This window comes from Scyliorhinus torazame, chromosome 12 (genome assembly GCF_047496885.1).
Source record: "Scyliorhinus torazame isolate Kashiwa2021f chromosome 12, sScyTor2.1, whole genome shotgun sequence".
NCBI classification, from domain to species: Eukaryota; Metazoa; Chordata; class Chondrichthyes; order Carcharhiniformes; family Scyliorhinidae; genus Scyliorhinus; species Scyliorhinus torazame.
In genome coordinates, this window is record NC_092718.1 from 88,684,936 (window position 1) to 88,708,312 (window position 23,377).

General features: G+C 50.0%; 2 protein-coding genes across 2 annotated transcripts in view; both read right to left on the minus strand.

Moving 5' to 3' along the window:
- Window positions 1-4,434: 4,434 nt before the first annotated feature.
- LOC140387076 (histone-lysine N-methyltransferase PRDM7-like) lies at window positions 4,435-19,738 on the minus strand. The gene is made up of 5 exons (XM_072470087.1): window positions 19,181-19,738; window positions 8,453-8,576; window positions 7,010-7,132; window positions 5,828-5,898; window positions 4,435-4,470 (listed from the first exon to the last, which is right to left on the minus strand). Exons 1-5 carry the CDS (start codon window positions 19,250-19,252, stop codon window positions 4,435-4,437), a joined length of 426 nt encoding a protein of 141 aa, XP_072326188.1. The 5' UTR covers window positions 19,253-19,738.
- A 1,021-nt stretch (window positions 19,739-20,759) lies between these two features.
- The window catches only part of LOC140387078 (histone-lysine N-methyltransferase PRDM9-like), a 200,959-nt gene continuing 198,341 nt past the window's right edge, over window positions 20,760-23,377 (minus strand). Inside the window, exon 12 of the mRNA XM_072470088.1 lies at window positions 20,760-20,824. Within this exon, the coding sequence (XP_072326189.1) occupies window positions 20,760-20,824 (65 nt within the window). The remainder of the gene's footprint in view (window positions 20,825-23,377) is intronic.

The following is a 23,377-nucleotide window of genomic DNA, read 5'->3' on the forward strand; positions in this document are numbered from 1 at the left end:
AGGATCCTCATTACCTCTGGTATTCCTCCCACCGGGTCCACCACATACAGCAGCAGGTCGTCCGCATAAAGCGACACCCTATGCTCCTCCCCACCCCGCACCAACCCCCTCCAGTTCCTCGACTCTCTCAGTGCCATAGCCAGGGGTTCAATCGCCAGTGCGAAGAGCAGGGGGGACAGGGGACACCCCTGTCTCGTCCCTCGCTGCAACCGAAGGTACTCGGACATCCTCCTATTTGTGGCCACACTCGCCATCGGGACCTCATACAACAGCCTAACCCACCTGACATACCCCTCCCCATACCGGAACCACTTCAGCACCTCCCACAGGTACCCCCACTCTACCCTATCGAAGGCTTTCTCAGCGTCCATCGCCACCACTATCTCCGCCTCCCCCTCCCTCGCCGGCATCATGATAACGTTCAAAAGCCTCCGCACATTCGCGTTCAACTGTCTCCCCTTCACAAACCCCGTCTGGTCTTCATGGATGATCTGCGGCACACAATCCTCAATCCTCGTGGCTAAGACCTTCGCCAGCACCTTGGCATCTACATTTAGCAAGGAAATCGGTCTGTAAGACCCACATTGCACGGGTTCCTTGTCCCGCTTCAGGATCAAAGATATCAGTGCCCGGGACATCGTCAGGGGTAAAGCCCCCCCCCCTCCCTTGCCTTATTAAAGGTCCTAACTAACAGCGGGCCCAACAGGTCCATATATTTTTTGTAGAACTCGACCGGGAAACCGTCCGGCCCCGGTGCCTTCCCGCCTGCATGCTTCCTATCCCTTTGATCAGCTCCTCCAGCCCAATCGGGGCCCCCAGTCCCGCCACCAGTCCCTCTTCCACCTTTGGAAACCTCAATTGGTCCAGGAAACGGCCCATCCCTCCCTCCTCCCATGGGGGCTCGGATTGGTACAATTCCTCGTAGAAGTCCCTGAAGACCCCATTGATGCCAACCCCACTCCGCACCACGCTCCCTCCCCTGTCCTTAACTCCCCCGATCTCCCTAGCTGCGTCCCGCTTCCGAAGCTGATGCGCCATTATCCGGCTTGCCTTTTCCCCATACTCGTCAACCGCCCCCGGGCCTTCCTCCACTGCACCTCCGCCTTCTTGGTGGTCACCAGGTCGAATTCGGCCTGGAGGCTCCGCCTCTTTCTCAACAGTCTATCCTCAGGCTCTTCCGCATACCTCCTGTCTACCCTCACCATTTCCCCCACCAGCCTCTCCCTCTCCTCCCGCTCCTTGTGGGCCCTAATGGAGATCAGCTCTCCCCTCACCACCGCCTTCAGTGCCTCCCGTACCATCCCCACTCGGACCTCCCCGTTGTCGTGGGTCTCCAAGTACCTCTCTATACTTTCTCGGACCCGCTCGCTCACCTCCTCGTCTGCCAACAGTCCCACTTCCAAGCGCCACAGCGGGCGCTGGTCCCTCTCCGCCCCATCTCCATGTCCACCCAATGCGGGGCGTGGTCCGAAATGGCTATTGCCGAATACTCGGTATCCTCTACTCTCGCTATTTCCTTTCATTTCATTTCATCAGCGCCCTACTCAAAATGAAAAAGTCGATTCGAGAATAAGCCTTTTGGACACGTGAGAAGAATGAAAATTCCCTAGCCCCCAGCCTTGCAAATCTCCAAGGGTCCACCCCTCCCATTTGGTCCATAAATCCCCTCAGCACTCTAGCCGCCGCCGGCTTCCTAACAAAAAATAGGCATAACATATCCACTGCAGTCCCCAATCGCCCATCCCGACCCTCAGTCTTTGTCCAGCTTCTCGGCCTGAACAAAGGACCACGTCTCCTCCGGAGACTCAAAATAATGGTGCCGGTCCTTGTAGGTAACCCACAGTCACGGCGGCTGCAACATGCCAAGTTTCACCCCCTTCCTGTGCAGCACCGCCTTCACTCGATTGTACCCGGCCCTCCTCTTCGCCACCTCCGCACTCCAGTCCTGGTATATTTGAACCTCTGTGTTCTCCCACCTGCTGCTCCTCTCCTTCTTGGCCCACCTGAGCACACACTCCTGATCGACGAACCGATGGAACCGCACCAGCACCGCCCGCGGAGGCTCGTTAGCCTTGGGCCTCCTCGCCAACACGCCATGGGCCCCTTCCAGCTCCAGGGGTCCCTGGAAGGACCTCGCTCCCATCAGCGAGTTCAACATGGTGACCACATAGGCCCCCACGTCCGGCCCCTCCAGGCCCTCCGGGAGGCCCAGAATCCGCAGATTCTTCCGCCTCGACTGATTCTCCATCTCTTCGAACCGCTCCTACCATTTCTTGTGGAGCGCCTCTGCGCCTCCACCTTTACCGCCAGGCCTAAGATCTCGTCCTCATTGTCAGAGATCTTTTGTCGAGCCTCTCGGATCGCCACCCCCTGGGCCGTCTGTGTTCCCAGCAGCTTATCAATAGAAGCCTTCATCGGCTCTAGCAGGTCCGTTTTAATCTCTCTGAGGCAGCACTGGATACCCTCCTGTTGCTCCTCCGCCCACTGCCTCCACGCTGCCTGGTCTCCGCCTGCCGCCATTTTGTCCTTCTTCCCTCCCTTCTTCGCGTCCACCACCGCCTTTTTTTCGCCCCGCTCCTATTTAAAGCCATATACTGATGGGGAGCTGTTATTAACTCCTTCCCACACTGGGAAACGTCGGAAAAGTGCCGTTGGAAGCCCTGAAAAGAGCCTAAAAGTCCGTTTTTGCGGGAGCCGCCGAATGTGCGACTTAGCTCCGCATAGCCGCAACGGGAAGTCTCGAGAGGGAATCCTTTTGGCAGTGTTCGCTTAACCAATCTGCCCCAAAATGTCTGTGCAAACTCCTGAAAAAGGTCTGAGAGTCCGTTCCAGACGGGAGCTGCCGAATGCGCAACCTACTCCTCCATGGCCGCCACCGGAAGCCTCGTCCCCGCTTCTTCAATGGCCTTGGTGAGATCTTTTCACAGTTGTTCCCTCTGCTGCTAGAATTCACCTTTAATAAAGGCCCTCAAGTCAGCTTGAAGCCTTTAAGCTTGCCCTTCCCCCGCCTGCATGCTGGAAGAGGCTTTTGTCTTTCCTGCAGCTCCAGCCAAATCTTTTACTGTTTCTGCCGGGTCTGGTAACCAAGAGACATACCATTCCTGGGGGACACTGTCGGGGGAATGTTGCAGTCTTCTTCCCACACCGGGAAATGTCGAAACAATGCCGTTGGGGGCCCTGTAAAGAGCCCACAAGTCCGTTCCAAGCGATGGCTGCCGAACATACGACTTAGCTCTGCATAGCCGCAACCGGAAGTCTCGCACTATCTGAATTAAAGCACATCTGCGTTTGTACTAGGTAATTAAAACTATGAAAAAAAACACAATTGAGTATTACCTATATGAGTAAATAATAATCAGATACTATACAAGGGTTTTTTTTATTCTCGCAGCTTTTCTGAAGGAATGAAAGTATGTTCCATAGATGCTAATTATCCTTCATTGTCTTGTTCAAAACTGTACACAGCAAATATTAACAGGAAAATTAGGATTCTGGAAGCATGATGTTAGAGCTTGATCATGGTGCCTTTCAACATTACACACAACATTATTTTTCGAGTAGAGATCAAGACATCGAAAGAGCAGTGACCCTGGTTCAGCCCAGCAACTTTGAGATTTCAGTGATGTAGCAGTGATCATTGAGTTTGTCCTTGTGAACGCTGCTGTGCAGCCTCATGGAAACAAAGTTAACGTCCATCGTCTAACTAATTTGCAGATATTCCAAACTGCTCACAGATTTTGGGAGGATTCATCCATCAAGCACATTAAGAACTGTTAATTTACAGTGGGCTCGAATTAATGGAATATTTTCTAAGTGTGGTAGCGAGCAGGAACTGTCACGAGCTTCCCGACGCTCATCCCAGCGGGGCCGAAACCGACCCTAGGGCCCCCAACGGTAGGTTACGGGACGCGGTAGACAGAAGGCTGCCTTCAACTCTGATGTGCATCCTGGGGACACACCTAGACGCAACGGTAGAGCATGGAAGGCTAAACAGGTCGAGGATCACTGAGAGGGCCCTGGAAAAGGGTGAGGGGGTAAAGGGTGAAAGAGGTGGGGAAGGTGTCGGCAGGGGTGGGGAAGGTGGGATGGCACCATCAGGGCTAGGGGCAATTGGGGACACATATGTGTGACGTTATCATAAATGTAAAGAACTGTAAGGGTTAATGTTATGTCCAAATCAACCATTAGAGGGAGCTAGATGTAGAACTATATAAGGCATTGATGCTAAGCCTTGTGGGTGAGAGGTTGAAGAGAAAGCGAGAGGACAGACTGACGGATAGTGTGAGTGAAAGCAGATCCTAGTTAATGTAACAGTGTAGAGATTAGTAGTAGATGCGTGTAGATTATATGTTTATTACCAACTGGGTATCATATAGAAGTGTTGAATCTAATAAAGTAGTGTGAATAAATCTATAGCTTTGTTCAATTTAAAAGCTATTCGTGGTCTTTATGAACATTACACCAACCATCCTAAAATTAGCAACAAAAGAACACAATATGGACAGCATTAAACAAGTTACACCCAAGACATATGACACCTCTGGCACTTGGGAGTTTTAACGTGCACGCCTAACTACAATTGCCAAGTTCCTATTAGCAGTGGCCTTCAACCACATGGCCAGACTGCTCCACGGTCAGTGGGAGCTATGGGTGGTCAGTGAGACAGACAGGCAGGGCCTGGGGTTGTCCATGTAACAGGCACACACAATCCAGGGGGTGGCATGGAGGACCCACTGGCGCTGAGACACCCACCCCCCTCCCCACCCCACCGAGGGGCGATCCACTCTAATGGTGGCGGCCCACCCCAATCATATCTGCCAACCCCAGCAACAGGAAGCAACACCAGTGCCCTCAGGCTCATGGTCCAGGAGTGAAGGTGTTTTCTCGCCACCTCGCACCAGCCATTCCGCCAGCTTCACATTTTTAAAAAGGTGTATTAATCAGCGCCCGCGTGACCGCTTGCTGTGGAGGCGGTTAGGTCACGGGGGCCGTCAGATAGGAGTCATTCACATTAATTGTATGGAGATTAGCCTTAAGTTTTGATTATTGGTTTCTCGCCACGCCACGGTGGGATCCTGATTTTGTCAACGGGAGCAGGCCGGATAGATCGCAAACCGATCGGTGCCCATGTGGTTCTCGATTTTGGCCTCTCCCATGATCTAATGACCTCACTGCGCTCTCGCTCAAGCACAACGTGGCCATTAAATCAAGCCCAGGTCATGAAATTCAAATATGACAAAATGCAGGTCAGGAGTCTAAATAAAAATACAATCAAGTTCCCAGGGATTCTAAGCAGACAAGTAACAGATATAAAATGAAACACCATCTCCAAAGGAGATTCCCGTGGGTAGGCATGCAATGTAGCATCTGGAGGCAATTGCATGGCATCCCAATCAGACCTTGATGGTTGGACACTGTGCATGAGCACTGCAGGAAGCAACATCACAGACACAATAGCCATCATCTGATCACCCAGGAAAAACCACTGGGTCCAGGTACTCCCTCCCTAACAGCAGTGTGGGTGAACCTACATCACATGGATAGCAGCAGTCCAATAAGGGAGCACACCACCTCCCTCTCAAAGACAATTATGGATGGGCTAGCCGATCATTCCCCCTGAACTAATATTTTAAAAATGAAGGCCGTGAACGCTGAAAATACGGAGAGGTAAATTTCAGTCTGAAGGAGAAAGGCTGGTTAACGTTACGGGTGGGACCCTGCAGCTCTATATCTTTCAGATGCTGACAGGCCTGTTGAGTGAATATCGAGCAGTCTGTTTCCATTTGATATATTTGGTTTGTAAGAATTTCTGTCCACACTCAATTACCTTTTTGATACTGTCTTTCTTTGGCTTCTTGGTATCTTCATTCTTTAAAGGTGGCTTTAAGTTTCTCATCTCTTGAAAATAATGACAATGATGTTTTAGATTTCTGTTGTCTCATATTTCAGCTTTTCATATTTGAGCAGGAAGGCAATTCCAAAAATGGCATTTTGTAGTTCAAAATAAAATCAAAACATAAATGCTACTAAAAATTCGAAAAATAAAGTCGACATTAGTTTTATATGTCTACATATTCATAAGGATTTTCCAGGCCTTCTGGGATCGGTGGATGCCTCGGGGGCTGGGGTGTATCATCACCCCTGGAAATTATATTTTGGTTTAGTTATTTAAGTTTCTTTTATGTTGTTTTCCAGTTACAATCCCCATCAGTGTATATCACCTCTTCTCATTTTCTGTTTTTTGCTGAATATATTGATTCTTTTGTCTCAGCAAAAGAATATACACATAAGTTAGCATCAGGCATTTATCGAATGGTCCAGAGCTCCAGTCCCACTCTGGGAAATGATGTTCAATTCACATGAAGACAGATCCATGTGGAGTTTACACATTCTCCCCTTGTTTGCGTGTGTTTCGCCCCCACAACTCAAAGATATGCAGGCTCGGTGGATTGGCCACACTAAATTGCCCCTTAATTAAAAAAAAATAATTGGGTACTCGAAATTTATTTATTTAAAATCACATGAAGACACAAAGACAATCAACTGACGCTGAATGAAAGTGAAAGAGTTATAAAGACAAGTTAAGACAAATATCATTCAATTTCCTTATCTTCCAACTCTCCAAAACACAAAGGTAATCAGGGTTATTTTTAAAAAAATAATCTTTATTGTCACAAGTCGGCATACATCAACATGCAATGAAGTTACTGTGAAAAGCCCCAAGTTGCCACATGCCGGCGCCTGTTCGGGTAAACAGAGGGAGAAATCAGAATGTCCAGATTACCGAACAGCACATCTTTCGGGATCATGGGAGGAAACCGGAGCACCCGGCGAAAACACACGCAGACACGGGGAGAACATGCAGACTCCACACCGACAGTGACCCAAGCCGGGAATCGAACTGGGCATCCTGGAGCTGTGAAGCAACAGTGTTACCCACTGTGCTACCATGCTGCCCTCATCAAAAAGTGCTTTAAATATTTTAATGAAGGAAAGATATTCAATTTACGTGGTGGATTTTTCACAAGACGTTTCGGTGCCCAATCTTCATCTGAATCACTAGATTCATCCACACGGGGTTGATGCCTCCTGCCATGTCTTGACATGAATGCTGGCTTTGGTACATTCAATCCTGCAAAAATTGTAGAGTCAAAAGAAAGAAGTTTTAGATCTGTGACAGCTGGTGGTCACTCGCAGGTCCAAGGGAAAGGCAGGGTAATAATGACATCTGAGATGCACAGTTCATCTCCATTATTCCAAAACATAATTTTTATTCCTGAGTTAGGTTTAGTGGCTTAGCGCGCAGCGTTGGGGAAAGACACACTGATACAATAGGAAGAGTACTTTGGGGGAAAATGAACAAACAGAATTTGAAATCAGAACAGGAAATGCTGCAAACAACCCCCAGATCAGCCAGCATCTATCATGAGGAGGGAGGGAGGAAAGCTTCAAACACTATTTTTCATCCAATTCCACTCATCTCAACATCAAGTGAAATAGAATAGCACTGTTCTCTTTACTTTTTTAAAAATTATCACTGGACATGACCGGCTGGGCCAACATTCATTGCCCATCTCTAATTAAATTGAATGGCAATCTCGGCTAGCGATTTTCAAAAATGGGATCGCAACCCACGGATGGGCTGTCGGATGGTGTAGAAGGGTCAACAAAAGGATTCCCAAATATCGCCTGACCAGGTTTGCCGTTTTCTCTCGAGGTAAATTCTCACTGCATTACAGTGTATTACAATTTACAAATTTACATTCAATAAACATTCAGAAGTGCCAACAACGAGTGTGACGTTTTAACAGTAATTATGGAGAATCTTTTGTGAATGTGATGTGGGCCGCGATAGTCGACCTTTCTGTAAACGTGGGTCGCTCGAAAAAATGATTGAAAAACACCGCTCTAGGCCATTTGAGGGGACAGTTCAGAGTCAAACACATTGCTGCACGTCTGGAGTCGCAGGCAGGCAGGTAGCAGATTTGTTCCCCCAAAAGAACATTAGTGATCCAATAGGGGTCATTTTTTAAAAAACAATGGTTTAATGGTTATCATTAAATTTAATTCCAGATTTCATCCAATTTGCTCGTCAGACGAGCAAGCATCTTCTTCACCATCTCCCACATCACATTACTGCTAACACTCAAGATTTTTCACTGCATCATTCCTAATGCACAGGAGGAAGGCACGTTGGGAACTTCAGCCAGTTATTTCACAGCCATTAATTAACATTCAGGCACTCACAGGCCGATGATGATTAATTCCTCGGTATACGTTCCTGATGTGTGTCAGCAGTGCTGAAATGGAGAACCCCAATGAAAATCTCAGATCTCTTAGGCGATTATCCACTTGGCTGTAATATTAGATGAATACCGTGCCAGTGGATATGTAAGTTTTCAGGAAAAGTGAGAAATGTGGAAAGGGAAAAAAACATTGATTTTGTACAGACCTATTGCAAGCATGGCCTCATAGTTTCGCTTCACGTTCTTATAACGGGTCTTTTCCCATTCACTTAATTCTGCCCATTCACCTTTGGAAAAATGAGCGGCAATGTCTTTAAACTTGTCTGTAATCTGGAAATGTAAGATGATTCGGATTGTTAATACATCCAGGCACTGAATCAGTAATGTTCACAAACACAAGTTCCATAAATGTAAGATTAGCCAATCCGTCAGCTCTGCCATCGGTGGATTTCTAGAATACCCTCCACTAGAATGGACTGGTACTATAATCAGTGGTAGAGGACTCATAAAGAACAGCCTCTCTACCAAACAATTCAAGGTGCGATTCACCGGAAAGATTTCTAAGTGTGGTAGCGAGCTGGAACCAGGCCCAGCGAGGCCAGCAATACTATTCAACGTTAATATGTCCACTTAAAGAGGCCTCATGGGATTTTCGCCGCAAATGAAGGCTTGCCTGGGACGAGGTGGAGGCAGTTGGAAGCTCCAGGAATGTGACCAGGAGGACTGGCTTCCAGTCCTGAAAAAGGTCAACAACCTAGACCGTGCAGCACGAGTGAGTAGACAATCTTCCCCTGACAACTCACCATTCGGCTTTGAACCCTCCCTTCACTCCTCGCTCCATTCATCCCCCCTCCCAACCCTCCCTTCACATCCACCCTCCCACCACTGTGAACCACATGTGTGGCTAATGATGCCCTCTCTGTGACTCCTCAGGAAAAACTCTCGCAAAACCTCTGGGCGAGGGCCCAGATTGGTTGGGTGGTGCCAGACTCAAGAATCCTCACCACCTTTGAGGAACCGATCCTTGAGATGACAGGGGTGGCTGTGGACAGGGCGGTCACCGACTCGGAGGTAGGCGGAAGCTGCTAAGGTGAGGAAACATCAGGCCCCATCTGGTGGACCTGTCACGTGAGTTGTTATTGCCTTACTGACTGACCCAACCCTCCCACTGACTACATGTCTGTTCTCCTGCAGGTCCTACAACCGATGGCGCCAGCCCATCCAGCCTCCCAGGAGACTACCTCCGAGAGCTTCGAGGATGCCGTGATCGAAACGCCACATCTGTCATCCACACACTCCACCAGCACAGATACACACACCTCAGTGGGGAATATTAGTGGTCAGGCTATTGGGGCACACTCTGGTGAGCGCCACACAGCTGCTGCTGTACATCAGGTGGAGGCAGAAACCCCCAGGCGAGGCAGCAGTCAGACATCTGCTGGATCCCAGGCCACAGCTGGGTCCCAGCCTAAATCGGGCGGGTATGAGGGCTCCCATAGCCCTCTGGGCTTGCTAGACACTCGCTGCTGCCGCTTATCCTTGGATGGTCCTCCAGTTGGTTCCTGGGCTCATCCTCCAGCCCCTGCTGGTCCAGCATCGCCTCATCATCCTCGTACTCGGAGGTGGCCACATGTTCCTCATCACCAACCTCCATCTCATCTCCCTGCTGCTGCACGAGGTTCTGAAGGGCGCAGCAGCCTCCACAAAGAATGCGACCCTCTGGGGGTATGTATTGGAGTGCACCACTGGAGCAGTCAAAGCTTCGGAACCGCATCTCGAGGAGCCCGATCCACAGCTCAATCACAGTCCGGGTGACCGCATGGGCCTCTGTAATGTTCTTGTTGGATGGCCTATTTTATATTACAAGAACACTTGTAGCTAAAGCTATAAACGATTTATTAACATTAACTATGGGTCAAATATATACAAAACACATGAATAACAGTATTAACATGCACAAACCACTATCTCTCTCCCAGCTCCCTCGTCAGTCTGAGGTCACCTGACTCCAACATTCATTTATGTATAAGATTCAGTCAGTGAATTACAACACAACTATGATATCACTACAGCCTCATTGTACTGGGTCTCCGCTTTGGTCTCCAGCCTCCATATTGGCGTCATTAGCCAGGTCTTCAGCAGCTACCCCTTATCCCCCAGCCACACATCCTGGAGTGGTCGTCGAAGAGGGCCGGGATGATCTTCGATGTAACTAGCGTGCACACTCCCTGGGAAGCGTGCACACACATGCATGATCTTCATGTGGTGGTTGCACAAAAGCTGTGTGTTCAGGGAGTGGAACCCCTTTCTGTTAACATAGGACGCTCCCAGATAGGCAAGTGAGCGCAGAGAAATATGCGCACCATCCACTACCCCCTCGACTTGGGGTGTCCTGGCAATGGCAGCAAATCCTGCTGCCCGGGCATCCTGTTGGGCTTGGTTCATGTCGAAGTTGATGTAGTTTTCCCACCGAGCAAACAGGGCATCTGTGACATGTCGGATACACCTGTGGGCTGTGGCCTGTGAGATTCTGTACAGGTCCCGCTTGAGCCCTGGCAAGATCCTGAGGCATGGTTAAGAGATGCGATGACTGGGTGTCGTCCTCCTCCCCCACCCCCAAGTCACACCCTCCCATGGCGGTCCATCCCTGCGGGAAGTCCACCACCCTAAGTCAGGGTTTCTCCCCTCACCCGATGACCCCCAGGCCCCCCGCCGAGCACTGGAGCGGCAAGCCCAGCGCCCCCAGACTCATTGCCTCTGAGCAAAGATGGATACACACCGTCTCGGCTCCCCACAGGAGCTCTTCTGCCAGGGTCACGTTTTTAAAAAGGACTACTAATCGGCACCAGCATGACCACTTGCTGGGGAGGCCGATGAATCACAGGAGGGTGTTGGATAAGGGTGACTCCCGATAATTGTATGGAAGTAGGGCTTAAGTGGTGATAATTGGTTTCTCAGCACGCTACAGCAAGATCCCAATTTCGCCTACGGGAGGGGGCTGGTTGCATCACAAACTGTTTGGCGCGTGGCACGGTTCTCGTTTTTGGCCTCTCCCGTCATTTCTCTCCCGCAAGGCCGGAAAATTGCGCCTGCAATGTCAGGATGGTGAGTTTATTGCCCATGTGGGGCGGAATTCTCGGTCCAACGATACCAAAATCGGGAAATGCTATTGGGTGGAGAATCGCTCATGAGCCGAAAATCGTGGCCAGTGCCAGGCGCCCAACAGAATGCCACTTCTCGACAGCGGCATCAATGCATTCCACCTCACACATACAGTAAATGTCGTTGGTATATCATTGATGGGTTCGATCCAGTATTCTTCGCGACCTCCGTGATGCTATGCCACCGCCAGGAGGCATTACCGACGGCGAGTTTCACTTGTGGTTTCAAAAATCGAGAACAGAGACGTCCGGTGGCAGCCATGGAGTGAGTGGTCGCACATTTGGTGGCTCCCTCTCCAGCAAGATTTATTTTGTCTTTTCGCTGCCCGAAGGGCAAGGTATTAGAGGGCAGAGGGTACAGGAGTGCCTGGGGAAGGAGATACGCAGGTGAAGAACGCCACGAGAAAGAAAGTGCTGTTGGAGCAGGAGAGATTTTGTGGTGCACCACAAGGAAATATGGCGGAGGGCCAGGAGGGCTGCGCTGCCTACTCAGTGGTTGATAGAGCAGTTGGTGGAGTTCTGAAATGATAAATTTTGGCAGTAGAGGAAAGAGGCCCTGGAAGACCTAGTCAAGGTGGTGGAATCGCTGAGGTCTGCGATTCAGCGGGTGGGAGCAGAGACTGTAGTACCAGGATCTGGCGATCAGGATGTGGAGGAGGCAGTGGGGGAGCACAAGGTACAGATGGCCTCATTGGTGGCTGAGATAGGAGTGATGCGGGAGTGCCAGAAAAACTTGAGGGAGAAGGTGGAAGATTTGGAGAATCGCTCTGGAAGGAAAAACCTAAGAATTTTCAGGATGCCTGAAGGCATTGAACGTGCGGTGGCCCCAGTGGATGGGGCAAAGGTGTTGGAGAAGTTGACGGAGGGGGGGCCTTTGATTGGCCTCTGGAGGTGGAGCAGGCGCATAGAGCACTGAGGAGGTGGCTGCAGACAGGCGAGCCGTCAAGAATGATGGTGGTGCGGTTGCACCGTTTTCTGGACAAGAAGACCCTTTGATGCAAGAGGTAGACCAGGAAATGAATATGGGAAGGAAACGAGTTGCGGGTGTACCAGGACTTAGGTGCAGATCTGATGAAGAGGAGTGGTTATATGCATCACTGTAAATACACAAGGGGTTAATGCAAATACATTAAGACTAGATAAACACTAGAGGGAGCACCAGAGACATCATGACACACAGACATTCAACCAATAGGTCAGTAAGATAGGACACGACCAATGGGCAGTCAAGACACACACACAGGTGACACTACCACAAGGCGGCTACCCATTTTTAAGGACACAGCACACATGATCTTTCTCTTTCCAGTGGAGACACTTAGTGAGTACAGACAGGGTTGATTGAAACACATCACACCCACCACGTGGATTGTAGCAGACTGATTAGTTAGTCTGAGTAGCTATAGCAGGATTAACAGGAGAGTCGAAACCAAGTAGGAGAATTGTTAATAGTTTAATAAATGTATTAAAGCTATCTCCAAGTCTGAACCTTCCTTTGTCAGAGTATACATCAAGGAAGCAGCTTATGCTACGTCAAGAGCATAACAAAACAAAGAGGACTGGGTTTGACCTGATGTCGGTTGCCCTCTTTAAAAAGGGGGTGAAGTTCGTGGTACTGTACCCAATCCGCCTCTGGGTGACTTTCCAGAAGCAAGAGTGGTATTTCGACATGCCAGAGGAGGCGATGAAATTTATGAGGGGCAATGAACTGGGGGCAGTGTGAGGACAATGAACTTTGTTGGAGTATTTGGTTGCTTGTTAAAGTGTTTGGTGGTGAGTGTTTTGGGGCAGGTTTTGATGGGGGAGCAACGATGGTGAATGTGCCTTTTGTTTCTCTTTAGATATGGATGGTTGGGCTGGTTGGGTGGGGAGGAGAATTGGAGGGAGGTAGGATGATGGAAGGCCTTGGGCGAGGGCTACCATGCTAGCTGGGCAGACTAGTTAATGGGAGGGGAGTGAAGGGGTTGCCAGGAGGAAGGCACGGGGGAGCGAGTTGTTTCTTTGTTTGCGGGTGGGGGAAGGGTGCTGACATGGGTGTGGTTGGTGTATCGCAGTTTCAAAGAGGTCGATGATGGTGGACATCCAAGGGTGGGCCTGGTGGATCGCGTGACGTGGACCAGTGGCGCAAGAAAGGGCATGGCTAATCGGCAGGGGAAGGTGGCTGGGAGCACCCCTACCATGCTGGTCTCGTGGAACATGAGGGGGTTCAATGGGCCGATTAAATGGTCGCGTGTGTTCACGCACTTGAGGACTTTGAAGGCGGACCTGGCTTTTTTGCAGGAGACGCACCTGAAGATAGGGGACCAGACTAGGCCGAGAAAGGGATGGGTGGGTGTGGTGGTATGTATTAGGGGTAATACGGTACACCATGATGTCGAGGGGCTATTGGTGGACAGGTACTGGGTCCTGATTGGATCTGCCGCCGACTGGGCTCCACCCAGAAAGGCGGGGTATAAGAACCCGGTTTCTCCCAGCAGCCGCATTCTGTAACTGAGTTGCTGGGGAACAAGTCTGCTCAATAAAGCCTCGATTGAGTTCTCTACGTCTCGCCTCGTGTGTTATCGATGGTGCCAGTGGGGCAGGTGTTCCATTTGGGGATGGATATAAAGACTAGGGGGAGCAGTGTTGGTTAACAAGCGGGTAGCGTTCGAGGTGGGAAGTATTGTGGCCAATCCCGGGCCAGCAAGGTGGGGGTTGGGGGGTCGTTGGAGGGATTGCTGGTGGTTCTGGTAAACGTCTGTGCCCCAAATTGCAATAGCATGGATTTTAGGAGGGTGTTTTTGGGAAGATTCCTGACTTGGACTCGCATTGGCTGATTATGGCGGGAAGGGGGATTTTAAATAGGTTATGAATCTGAGCTTCGAACAGTCGAGTCCCAAGTCGTTGTGGGTGTCAGCACTGGCAAAGGAGCTGAGGGGGTTTATGGAGCTCATGGAGGTAGGGTGGGGACCCGTGGAGGTATGGGAGGCCCAGAGCAAAGGAGTTTTCATACCCGGGTGTACTATCGGATTTATTTTTTGGGCGAGATACGACGCTATTGGGGGGCAGGGGTCGACTTGCGAGTATTTGCCAATTGTGGCTTCTGACCACTCGCTGCATTGGGTGGATCGGCGCATGGCCTGGGAAGGGGCGGGCAGCGCCCGCAATGAAGGCTGGATGTGGGGTTGTTGGCGGCTGAGATGTGCGAACTGCCATTCGGGGTTCCGTGGAGTGAAATGATACGGGGGAGGTCACGGCTACCATCCTGTGGGAGGCACTCAAGGCAGTGGTTAGGGGGGAGTTTATATCAATTTGGCGCATGAGGAGAAAACGGAACGAATAGAGAGGGCAAGACTGGTGGACGAGATCTTGAGGGTGGGCAGGAGATGCTCGGAGGCACTGGAGGCAGGACTGTTGAAGGAGAGACAGAGGAGTTTAAGCTAGTTTCCATGGGGAAGGCGGTGGGCAGTTACGGAGAGCCAGTTTATGAGTACAAGGAGGAGGCGAGCATGATGTTGGCCTATCAGTTGAGAAAGCAAGAGGCAGTGAGGGAGATTGGTAGACTGAGGGATGATACGGTAGCGATGGACTCAGAGGAGCTGAATGGGGTGTTTAAGACGTTTTATAAAAGGTTATATGAGTCGGAGTCCCGGGGGAGGAGGCGATGCAGCTCTTTCTGGATTGGCTGGAGTTTCTCAAAGTAGAGGTGGGGCTGGGGGCCCCAATTGGGTTGAGGGAGGTGATCGAGAGTATGATGGCGATGCAGGCAGGGAAGACCCCGAGCTTGACGGTCAAGTTCTATAAAAAGTCTGGGGCGGACCTGTGGCCACAGCTGATCAGGGCGTACAATGAAGCAAGGGAGAGGGGGGGAACTCGACCATGGGCTTCCGGACCTGCCGCTGGCATGACTGGCTGTGAGGGGGGGCCCTCTGCCAAGGCTGGGGGAAGTAGCGGAGGATGACCAGCAGATGGGCTGTGCCGTTGGGGTGCTCCGCAAGGGACTGGGGCGGTGTCTAGGCACAGCTCACCATTGCCGCGGCCTGTAAGGCAGCCATCTTGGTGCGCAACGTGGCTGCGCAGGGTGACACTGGCCATATGAATGCACCGACCCTCCCACCCCACATACCGACCCCTTCATCCACCCCACCAAGCCCCCCCCCCACCCACAGCCAGCTGCCACCCGCTGGCAGGCCACCACTCGTTGAACGAACAGCTGGTGTGTGACCATGATCTGCATCCAATACCCAGGCAGTGTGCATGACACCTTCATTCTGACACTCAACGGTTCCTGACAACTTTGAGGCACACACGCGGGTGAGGGATTGGCTGCTAGGTGACAGGGGCTACCTGCTACGGTCATGGTTCATGACGCCTATCTGGAGACACCAGCCCAAAGCGTAGACCCGCTACAACGATGCCCATGAAGCCATCATAATCGAGCAGTGCGTCGGGTGCCCAGGCCGCTCTGGAGGGGTCCTCCAGAATAACACAACAGTCTCCCATATCTTGGTGACCTCTACATCCCCCACAACATCGCACAGCAGAGGGGAGACATGCTGGAGAAGGAAGACGGTGTACGCCAGGCCTCGTTCGATGAGGAGGATACAGAGGGGGGCCAGGATGGGCAGGGAGTGTGGCCCGGGCAGGCACAGGAGGACGTACAATGTATGCGCCCGACGCGCTAATCGCCTCCAGGTTGACTGACATGGGGACGTGGCCGGAGGCATACAAATCTGTTTCACCCACACCCCTAACCAGCACTCACTCTCATGTCTACCCTCCCTGTCCGCCGTGCAACCTCCCCATTGATTGCTACCTGCCTCACAGATATGGGCCCTGGGTTGGCACTAACAGCGGGTCTGGTCCATGGGGTGGAGGATGATGATGACCCGCCCCGTGAGAAACTCTGGTGATCTGCATCGTTCGACAACATCTGATTCTTGTCCACAGTAGCAGGCCTACTTGCGAGCTGACCATTCCATCACACGGTCCCATCAAACCCTTGGGGTGGTGGTGGGGGGCAGTTGAGGGGTTGGGGTTGGGCTGGGTACCGCGACGGTGAGCGACCACACATCTCCCCCCCCAACCCCCATCTCAAATCAGCCCATCCTTCACATCCTTCTGACAGAGTGACGAGGCAAATTGATAAGTTTGTGCAAGGGTGAACATTTATGGCCAAGTCTGTGCCCTAACCCCTAACACAATCCTATGTGCTGCATCTATGGGCAGCACGGTAGCATTGTGGATAGCACAATTGCTTCACAGCTCCAGGGTCCCAGGTTCGATTCCAGCTTGGGTCACTGTCTGTGCGGAGTCTGCACATCCTCCCCGTGTGTGCGTGGGTTTCCTCCGGGTGCTCCGGTTTCCTCCCACAGTCCAAAGATGTGCAGGTTAGGTGGATTGGCCATGATAAATTGCCCTTAGTGTCCAAAATTGCCCTTAGTGTTGGGTGGGGTTACTGGGTTATGGGGATAGGGTGGAGGTGTGTACCTTGGGTAGGGTGCTCTTTCCAAGAGCCGGTGCAGACTCGATGGGCCGAATGGCCTCCTTCTGCACTGTAAATTCTATGATTCTATGATCCGTGCCAACTTAACTAATGATTAACTTTCTGGCCTGACAGGCTCTAACGCTATGTCTCGGTGGTTCCCCATGAGTAGTAGAGGCGGCCTGCTGCGAATCCCACCATGTGACATGGTCCCCTTTGGCCGGGATTGGCCCGGCAGTCGCTCGGGTGTCCCAATTGGTGTGGTGCAGTGTGCAGGTGGCCATGGTACATAGCTGCCTGTGACAGGGCAACCCTGTCCTATGCCTCGGCCACTGCCCGCACAGAGTGCCCCAGGCCATGGACATCCTCACCCCTGGATGATACCTTCACCCCCAAGGCCTCCATCGCGGATTCTGCCCGTTTAGTTTTGGCCGGAGTGGCACGCATTGTCGGCACGGCTTCCTCTTCCTGCGGATTGGACTACTTCAACTGCACCTGCAGCCACTGGATGGTGGCTGTAGTCCCTGGCTTTGTGCCTGCATCTCTATTATTGATAGGATAGCCCTTTCCAGAAGCCTGAGACCCATCTGGACGGCAGCTAGACATTAGGGTCGGGCCGCCTGACCATCCACCCCCTCAGGAGTTCCTACCTCCACTTGGTGGACTGCAGCACGTGTATGGTGTGTGCCAAATAGTGCCCCAGAAAACCTTTTCACTAATTTGTCCAACTGAGTTGGGTGTCTCTGGGATTTTGGACGGTGTTAATGACAGCTGTGGCAGGAATTCAGTGTAGTTCCACAGATGGGTGCACCGGGATGTCTCGGTCTGGAATTTGGGGTCTGCGTCACTGCCATTTGCCTCCTCGATGCTGGAATCTGCTTGGGGTTGGGGGACACCAGAAATGACTGCCTAGTCGCCATGAAACCCGGCAAAACACAAGACATGAAACATAGGGTGGTGTGGGGGGGTTCATGCCACAGGAAACTGCAACCCAGCAGGGCCCAACTTTGTTGCCCGATGCTGTCCTTCGTCTCAGGGACTGACCCCATGGCGTTCACGGCCTCTACCACCTGCACCCAGGCCTGGTGTGCGGAATAGGTGGTAGCCTCCTTCCTACCCCAGGGAACAGGGTGGCCTGCCTTTCCTTCACGACATCCAGCAGAATCTCCAGCTCGACGTCTGCAAACCGGGTGCCGCTCTTTGTGCTGCAATCTTATTGGCTGGGATGAGTGTGTGTGGGGAGGGGAGTGCTGATAAGCGGATGCAGCTTGTCAGCCTCTCAAGTGACAATCCCGATGCCGGCGAATCGGACACCATTGTTCAATGGAATCAATCTTGTTCCATGTGGCATTGGTGCTAGCCCATGAATGGATCATGAATTGCTCTGGGACCGACGCAATTTACTTGTCGTTGAAATCTGCCAATTCAATCCTGAAATCAACACTTAGCTTCTGAAACTGAGTATCCCACCTGTGATCTTTGAGCTATGATGCACTAGAAACAAAGCTGGACAAGCCTAAGAGGCACCACCTCGATCACATCACCCCTCATATCCAGGCAAGTTCACTCCTCTTCCGATCAGAGAAAAACTAACAAATGGAATAGAACAAAGAAAAGTACAGCACAGGAACAGGTCCTTCCGCCCTCCAAGCCTGTGCCGACCATTCTGCCCATCTAAACTAAAATCTTCTGCACTTCCAGGTCCATATCCCTCTATTCCCATCCTATTCATGTATTTGTCAAGATGCCCCTTAAGCGTCACTATTGTCCCTGCTTCCAACACCTCCTCCAACAGTGAATTCCAGGCACCCACTACCCTGTGTAAAAAACTTGCCTTGTATATCTCCTCTAAACCTTGCCCCTCACACCTTAAACCTATGACCCCTAGTAATTGACCCCTCTACCCTGGGAAAAATAGAAGACAGATTCATGGCAATGCAGTTAATTACATTCTAATAACAAGACTGGGATAAACATGGGAAAAGAGAAATTCAGAATTAAGGACGCAGAAAGAATGATCAGGAACTGAAGGAGTCACCTGGATCAGATAATGGCAAGAAAATGAAATCAAATAATTTATGACATTTCGATAAGGATTTTGAATAATTCCAGAGAGGATCAGCTAGATGGAGCAAATGGTCTCTCTGACATTATTTGTCATCCCACTGACAATTTGGGGAGCTCACCCACTCCGTACTGACAGTAATAATGTGACTGACCAGCTGAACCTTCCCCATCTGAAGCTGCAATAAATACCCGGACCCAGCATTTTCTATCTGGTTTCCATTTCAAATCTGCCATGATCTTACCTCGGATTTCCTCTGTTCAGACACGGTCCTTCCCTCTCCACTATCTGTCCCGTCACTCTTAGCTTTACCCATCTCCTTCCTCAGGTCGGGCACCTTATTCACTCGACTTTTCCCTCAAATTTCTGTGTCCTGGTCTATCCCTCAGTCTTTTCAGTGGCTGTGTGCCGGGTCTATTGTTTCTCCCTTTTCTTGTTCCCTCACAGTGTGAATTGAAGTACAATCTCAGTTAAATACTCTCCTACCGGCAGCAGTTTATAATGTTTCTGGTACTAATATCTGAAGCTGTCTTTTCTTCTGACTTTCCCTCAGACTAACACCACCTCAGTCTCTTTCTCAGTGAACGTAAACGTGGCAGCTCGTTCTCCCTCAGGAAATTTAAATTCCTTTTATTTACTGAAGTGAATGATGAAATATCAAAAATATTTCTTTGAATTATATCACTTTAAATTTTAACTGAAGCTCTCCTCAGTCATGTGTTTGAGTTCCAATTCCTCAGTATCTCCTCTGAATTTAAAATGATCTTCTCCCTCAGCCACACTCTGTTCAATATCTCCGCCCAGCCTCCCTCCTCCCTCTCCCTCCTCACTCCTCACACTCCCTCCTCACTCCTCTCCCTCCTCACACTCTCACTCCCTCTCCTCACTCCTCCCTCTCCCTCCTCCAGCCTCCCCCTTTCTGACGATCGTCCGGCGGCTCCGCCTCTATTTATATCCCCGGTCCCTCCCTGAAGTACGGATCCAGCCTCGCGCTTCCCTCTTTTTGGCGCCTTTTTGTGAAGCCCTCGCGCCCCGCCTCTGGGCACGTGCTGCGCGCGCACTCTCCACCTGCCGGCGCTCGAGGCACCGCTCAACCGTCAGATAGAGGCGCTCCGATTGGTGGAGCGCGATTCACGTGTCTCCCTTCCAGGCCGACGAGAGAGAGGTCCGGACTTCAAATCAAGTCGGCATCCAGGTTGCAGGAGGCGCGCTGGGCCGGCTGGGGGCGCTGGGCTGGTTGTGCGCAAGGGAGAGGTCATTGGAAATAATGTCCAACTTTTAGCTCAAATTCTGCGGGATTAGAACTCAAAGCAAAAAGTTAGAATAATTAAAGCCAGATTCAACCTTAAATCATTCACAGGAACAGTTTAAATGTGATAAAGAAATACCAAGAGCAGGAAATAATAATTGATAGTCAGAAAATAAAATAGCACGTTAACAAATAATTTAAAATAACATTTTTTAAATGTATTGAAAAATGTAAATTGATAAATTAGAAGAAAATTAATTTCAGAATTGATCTTCCTCTTCTCCAAATAGGAACATTAATTTGCAATAATTTTCTGTTGTGAGGATTAAAACTAATCTCATTTGATTGTATTTTGAATTGTAAAAGGATAAATTGGGCGTATAAATTACATTTCTATTTTGAATAATTGACGTTTTTTGGTAATGAGGAAGAGATATTTTCTGCTCATATTGTGACCTCTACAATAATAATTCTAGTCAGATTAATGCACTGTGTCTTGCAATGTCATCTAAATATTCCCATCTACTCCTGAACCAAGAACGAACCTTTCAAGGAATAAAACTCTTTTTCTGATTTATTCCACAGTTGCTTTCACTGGGAAGATTTTGGGGTCAGCAAATGAAGACTCCAACAAAGAGACTGAAAGTAGAAAATACAGTTTTGAAAATCAGATAAATATTTACTCTGTAGAAAGAGAACGTTGTGCTAATGATGAGCTGCACATGTGCAAAGTAATCAATCCAGCTCCTCAGGGCAGGAAGAATTTATTGGGCGGGTGGATTTGATGAGATGACACAATGTCTGGGTGGGGAGGGCATTTACGGAGCAATAGAGAATTTGACAGGGGAAAAGTCCTGACCTGTGTTTACCCACAAACTGGTGCTGCTGTGCTTCTTGAAGGAAAAACATACTTGATCCCTGTTGAAGTCAGATTTAGAAAGAAGGATTTTAGACAAAAGGTACACATTAGCTTAGATACCTGTATAAGAGGCAATTTGTAGAAATAGAATGTGTATAAAAAATGCATGTGATTTTATAACCTAAGAATTACTAATATCAGAAAGGACACAAAATGGCTGAAAGCCGAGCTAGCAATACAATTTCATTCAGATGTGACTCCATTAGCTCAGTGGCGTGGAATGGCGGGGGGAGTGTCGCTGCGCAAGCTCAACCTCAAAATGCATCTCACAGTGAGATCAACGTCACTATAGTTTACCAACTGAGTACATTGGAGGCAGGAGGCTGAACAATGGGTAGCACAGTAGTTAGTACTGTTGCTTCAGAGCGCCAAGGACCCGAGTTCGATTCCCGGCTTGGGTCTCTGTCTGTGCGGAGTCTGCATGTTCTCCCCGTGTCTGCGAGGGTTTCCTCCGGGTGCTCCGGTTTCCTCCCACAAGTTCCAAAAGACATGCTTGTTAGGTGAATTGGACATTCTGAAATTTCCCTCAGTGTACCCGAACAGGCGCCGGAGTGTGGCAACTGGGGGATTTTCACAGTAACTTTATTGCAGTGTTAATGTATGCCTACTTGTGACAATAACAAAGATTATTATTAATCAGTTTTAGTGAAGGAAATGGACCTGTTCAGAGGGCACATTTGGACATGGAACCTTTTTCTCTTTTTTAAAAAATTCATTTACGGGATGTGGGCAATGCTGGATAGGCCAGCAGTCATTGCCCATCCCTAGATGCCCTTCAGCAGGTGGTTGTGAGTTGCCTTCCTGAACCGCTGCATTCCTTCAGGTGTAGGTACACCTACTGTGCTGTTCGGGAGTGAGTTCCAGAATTTTGTCCCAGCGACAGCAAAGGAATGGCAATATATTTCCAAGTCAGGGTGATGAGTGACTTGGAGGGGAACCTTCAGGTGGTGGAGTTTTCAGGTAACTGCTGCTCTTGTCCTAGATGGTAGTGGTTGTGGGTTTGAAAGGTGCTAACTAAGGAACCTTGCTGAGTTACTGCAGTGCAAGGCTACCACTGTTCATCGATGGTGGAGGGTTTGAATGTATGTGGAAGGAGGAGCAATCAAGCACGCTGCTTTGTCCTAGATTCGAGCTTCTTGAGTGTTGTTGGAGCTGCACTCATCCATGCAAGTGGATCCATTACACTCCTGAATTGTGCCTTGTAGATGGTTGATAGGCTTTGGGGGGTCAGGAGGTGAGTTACTCGCTGTAGGATTCCTAGCCTTTGGCCTGCCCTAGTAGCCACAGTATTAATGTGGCTAGTCCTGTTCAGTTTTTGATTAATGGTAGCCCCAGGAAGTTAATTGGCCATTGAATGTTAAGGGGCGATGGTTAAATCCTCTCTTGTAGGAGATGGTCATTGCCTGACACTTCTGTGGCGCAAATGTAACTTGCCACTTGTCAGCCCAAGCCTGGATATTGTCCAGGTCTTGCTGCATTTGGACACGGACTGCTTCATTATCTCAGGAGTCGCAAATGGGGCAGAGCATTGTGCAGTCCCCCGCAAACATCCCCACTTCTGACCTTATGATGGAAGGCAGGTTATTAATGAAGCAGCTGAAGATGGTCGGGCTTAGGACACTAAGGACACTACCCTCAGGAACTCTGTACGAAGTCTTAAAACACCAGGTTAAAGTCCAACAGGTTTGTTTCGATGTCACTAGTGACATCGAAACAAACCTGTTGGACTTTAACCTGGTGTTTTAAGACTTCGTACTGTGCTCACCCCAGTCCAACGCCGGCATCTCCACATCTCAGGAACTCCTGCAGTGATGTCCTGGAGCTGAGACGATTGACCTTTGATGACCACAACCATCTTCCTTTGTGCCAGGTATGACTCCAACCAGCTTAGATTTTTCTCCCTGATTCCCATTGACTCCAGTTTAACCAGTGCTCCTTGATGCCAAACTCAGTCAAATGCCGCCTTGATGTCAAGGGCAGTCACTCTCACCTCACCTCTGACATTCACCACTTTGTCCATGTATGAACCAAGGGTGTAATGAGGTCGGGGTTGAGTGACCCTGGCAGAACCCAGACCGAGCGTCCGTGAGCATGTTATTGCCGAGTAAGTGCTGCTTGATAGTACTGTTGATGACTCCTTCCATCACTTTGCTGATGATGGAAAGTAGACTGATAGGACGGTAATTGCCTGGGTTCGATTTGTCCTGTTTCTTGTGTACAGGACACACCTGGGCAATTTTCCACATTGCCAGGTAGATGCCAGTGTTGTAGAT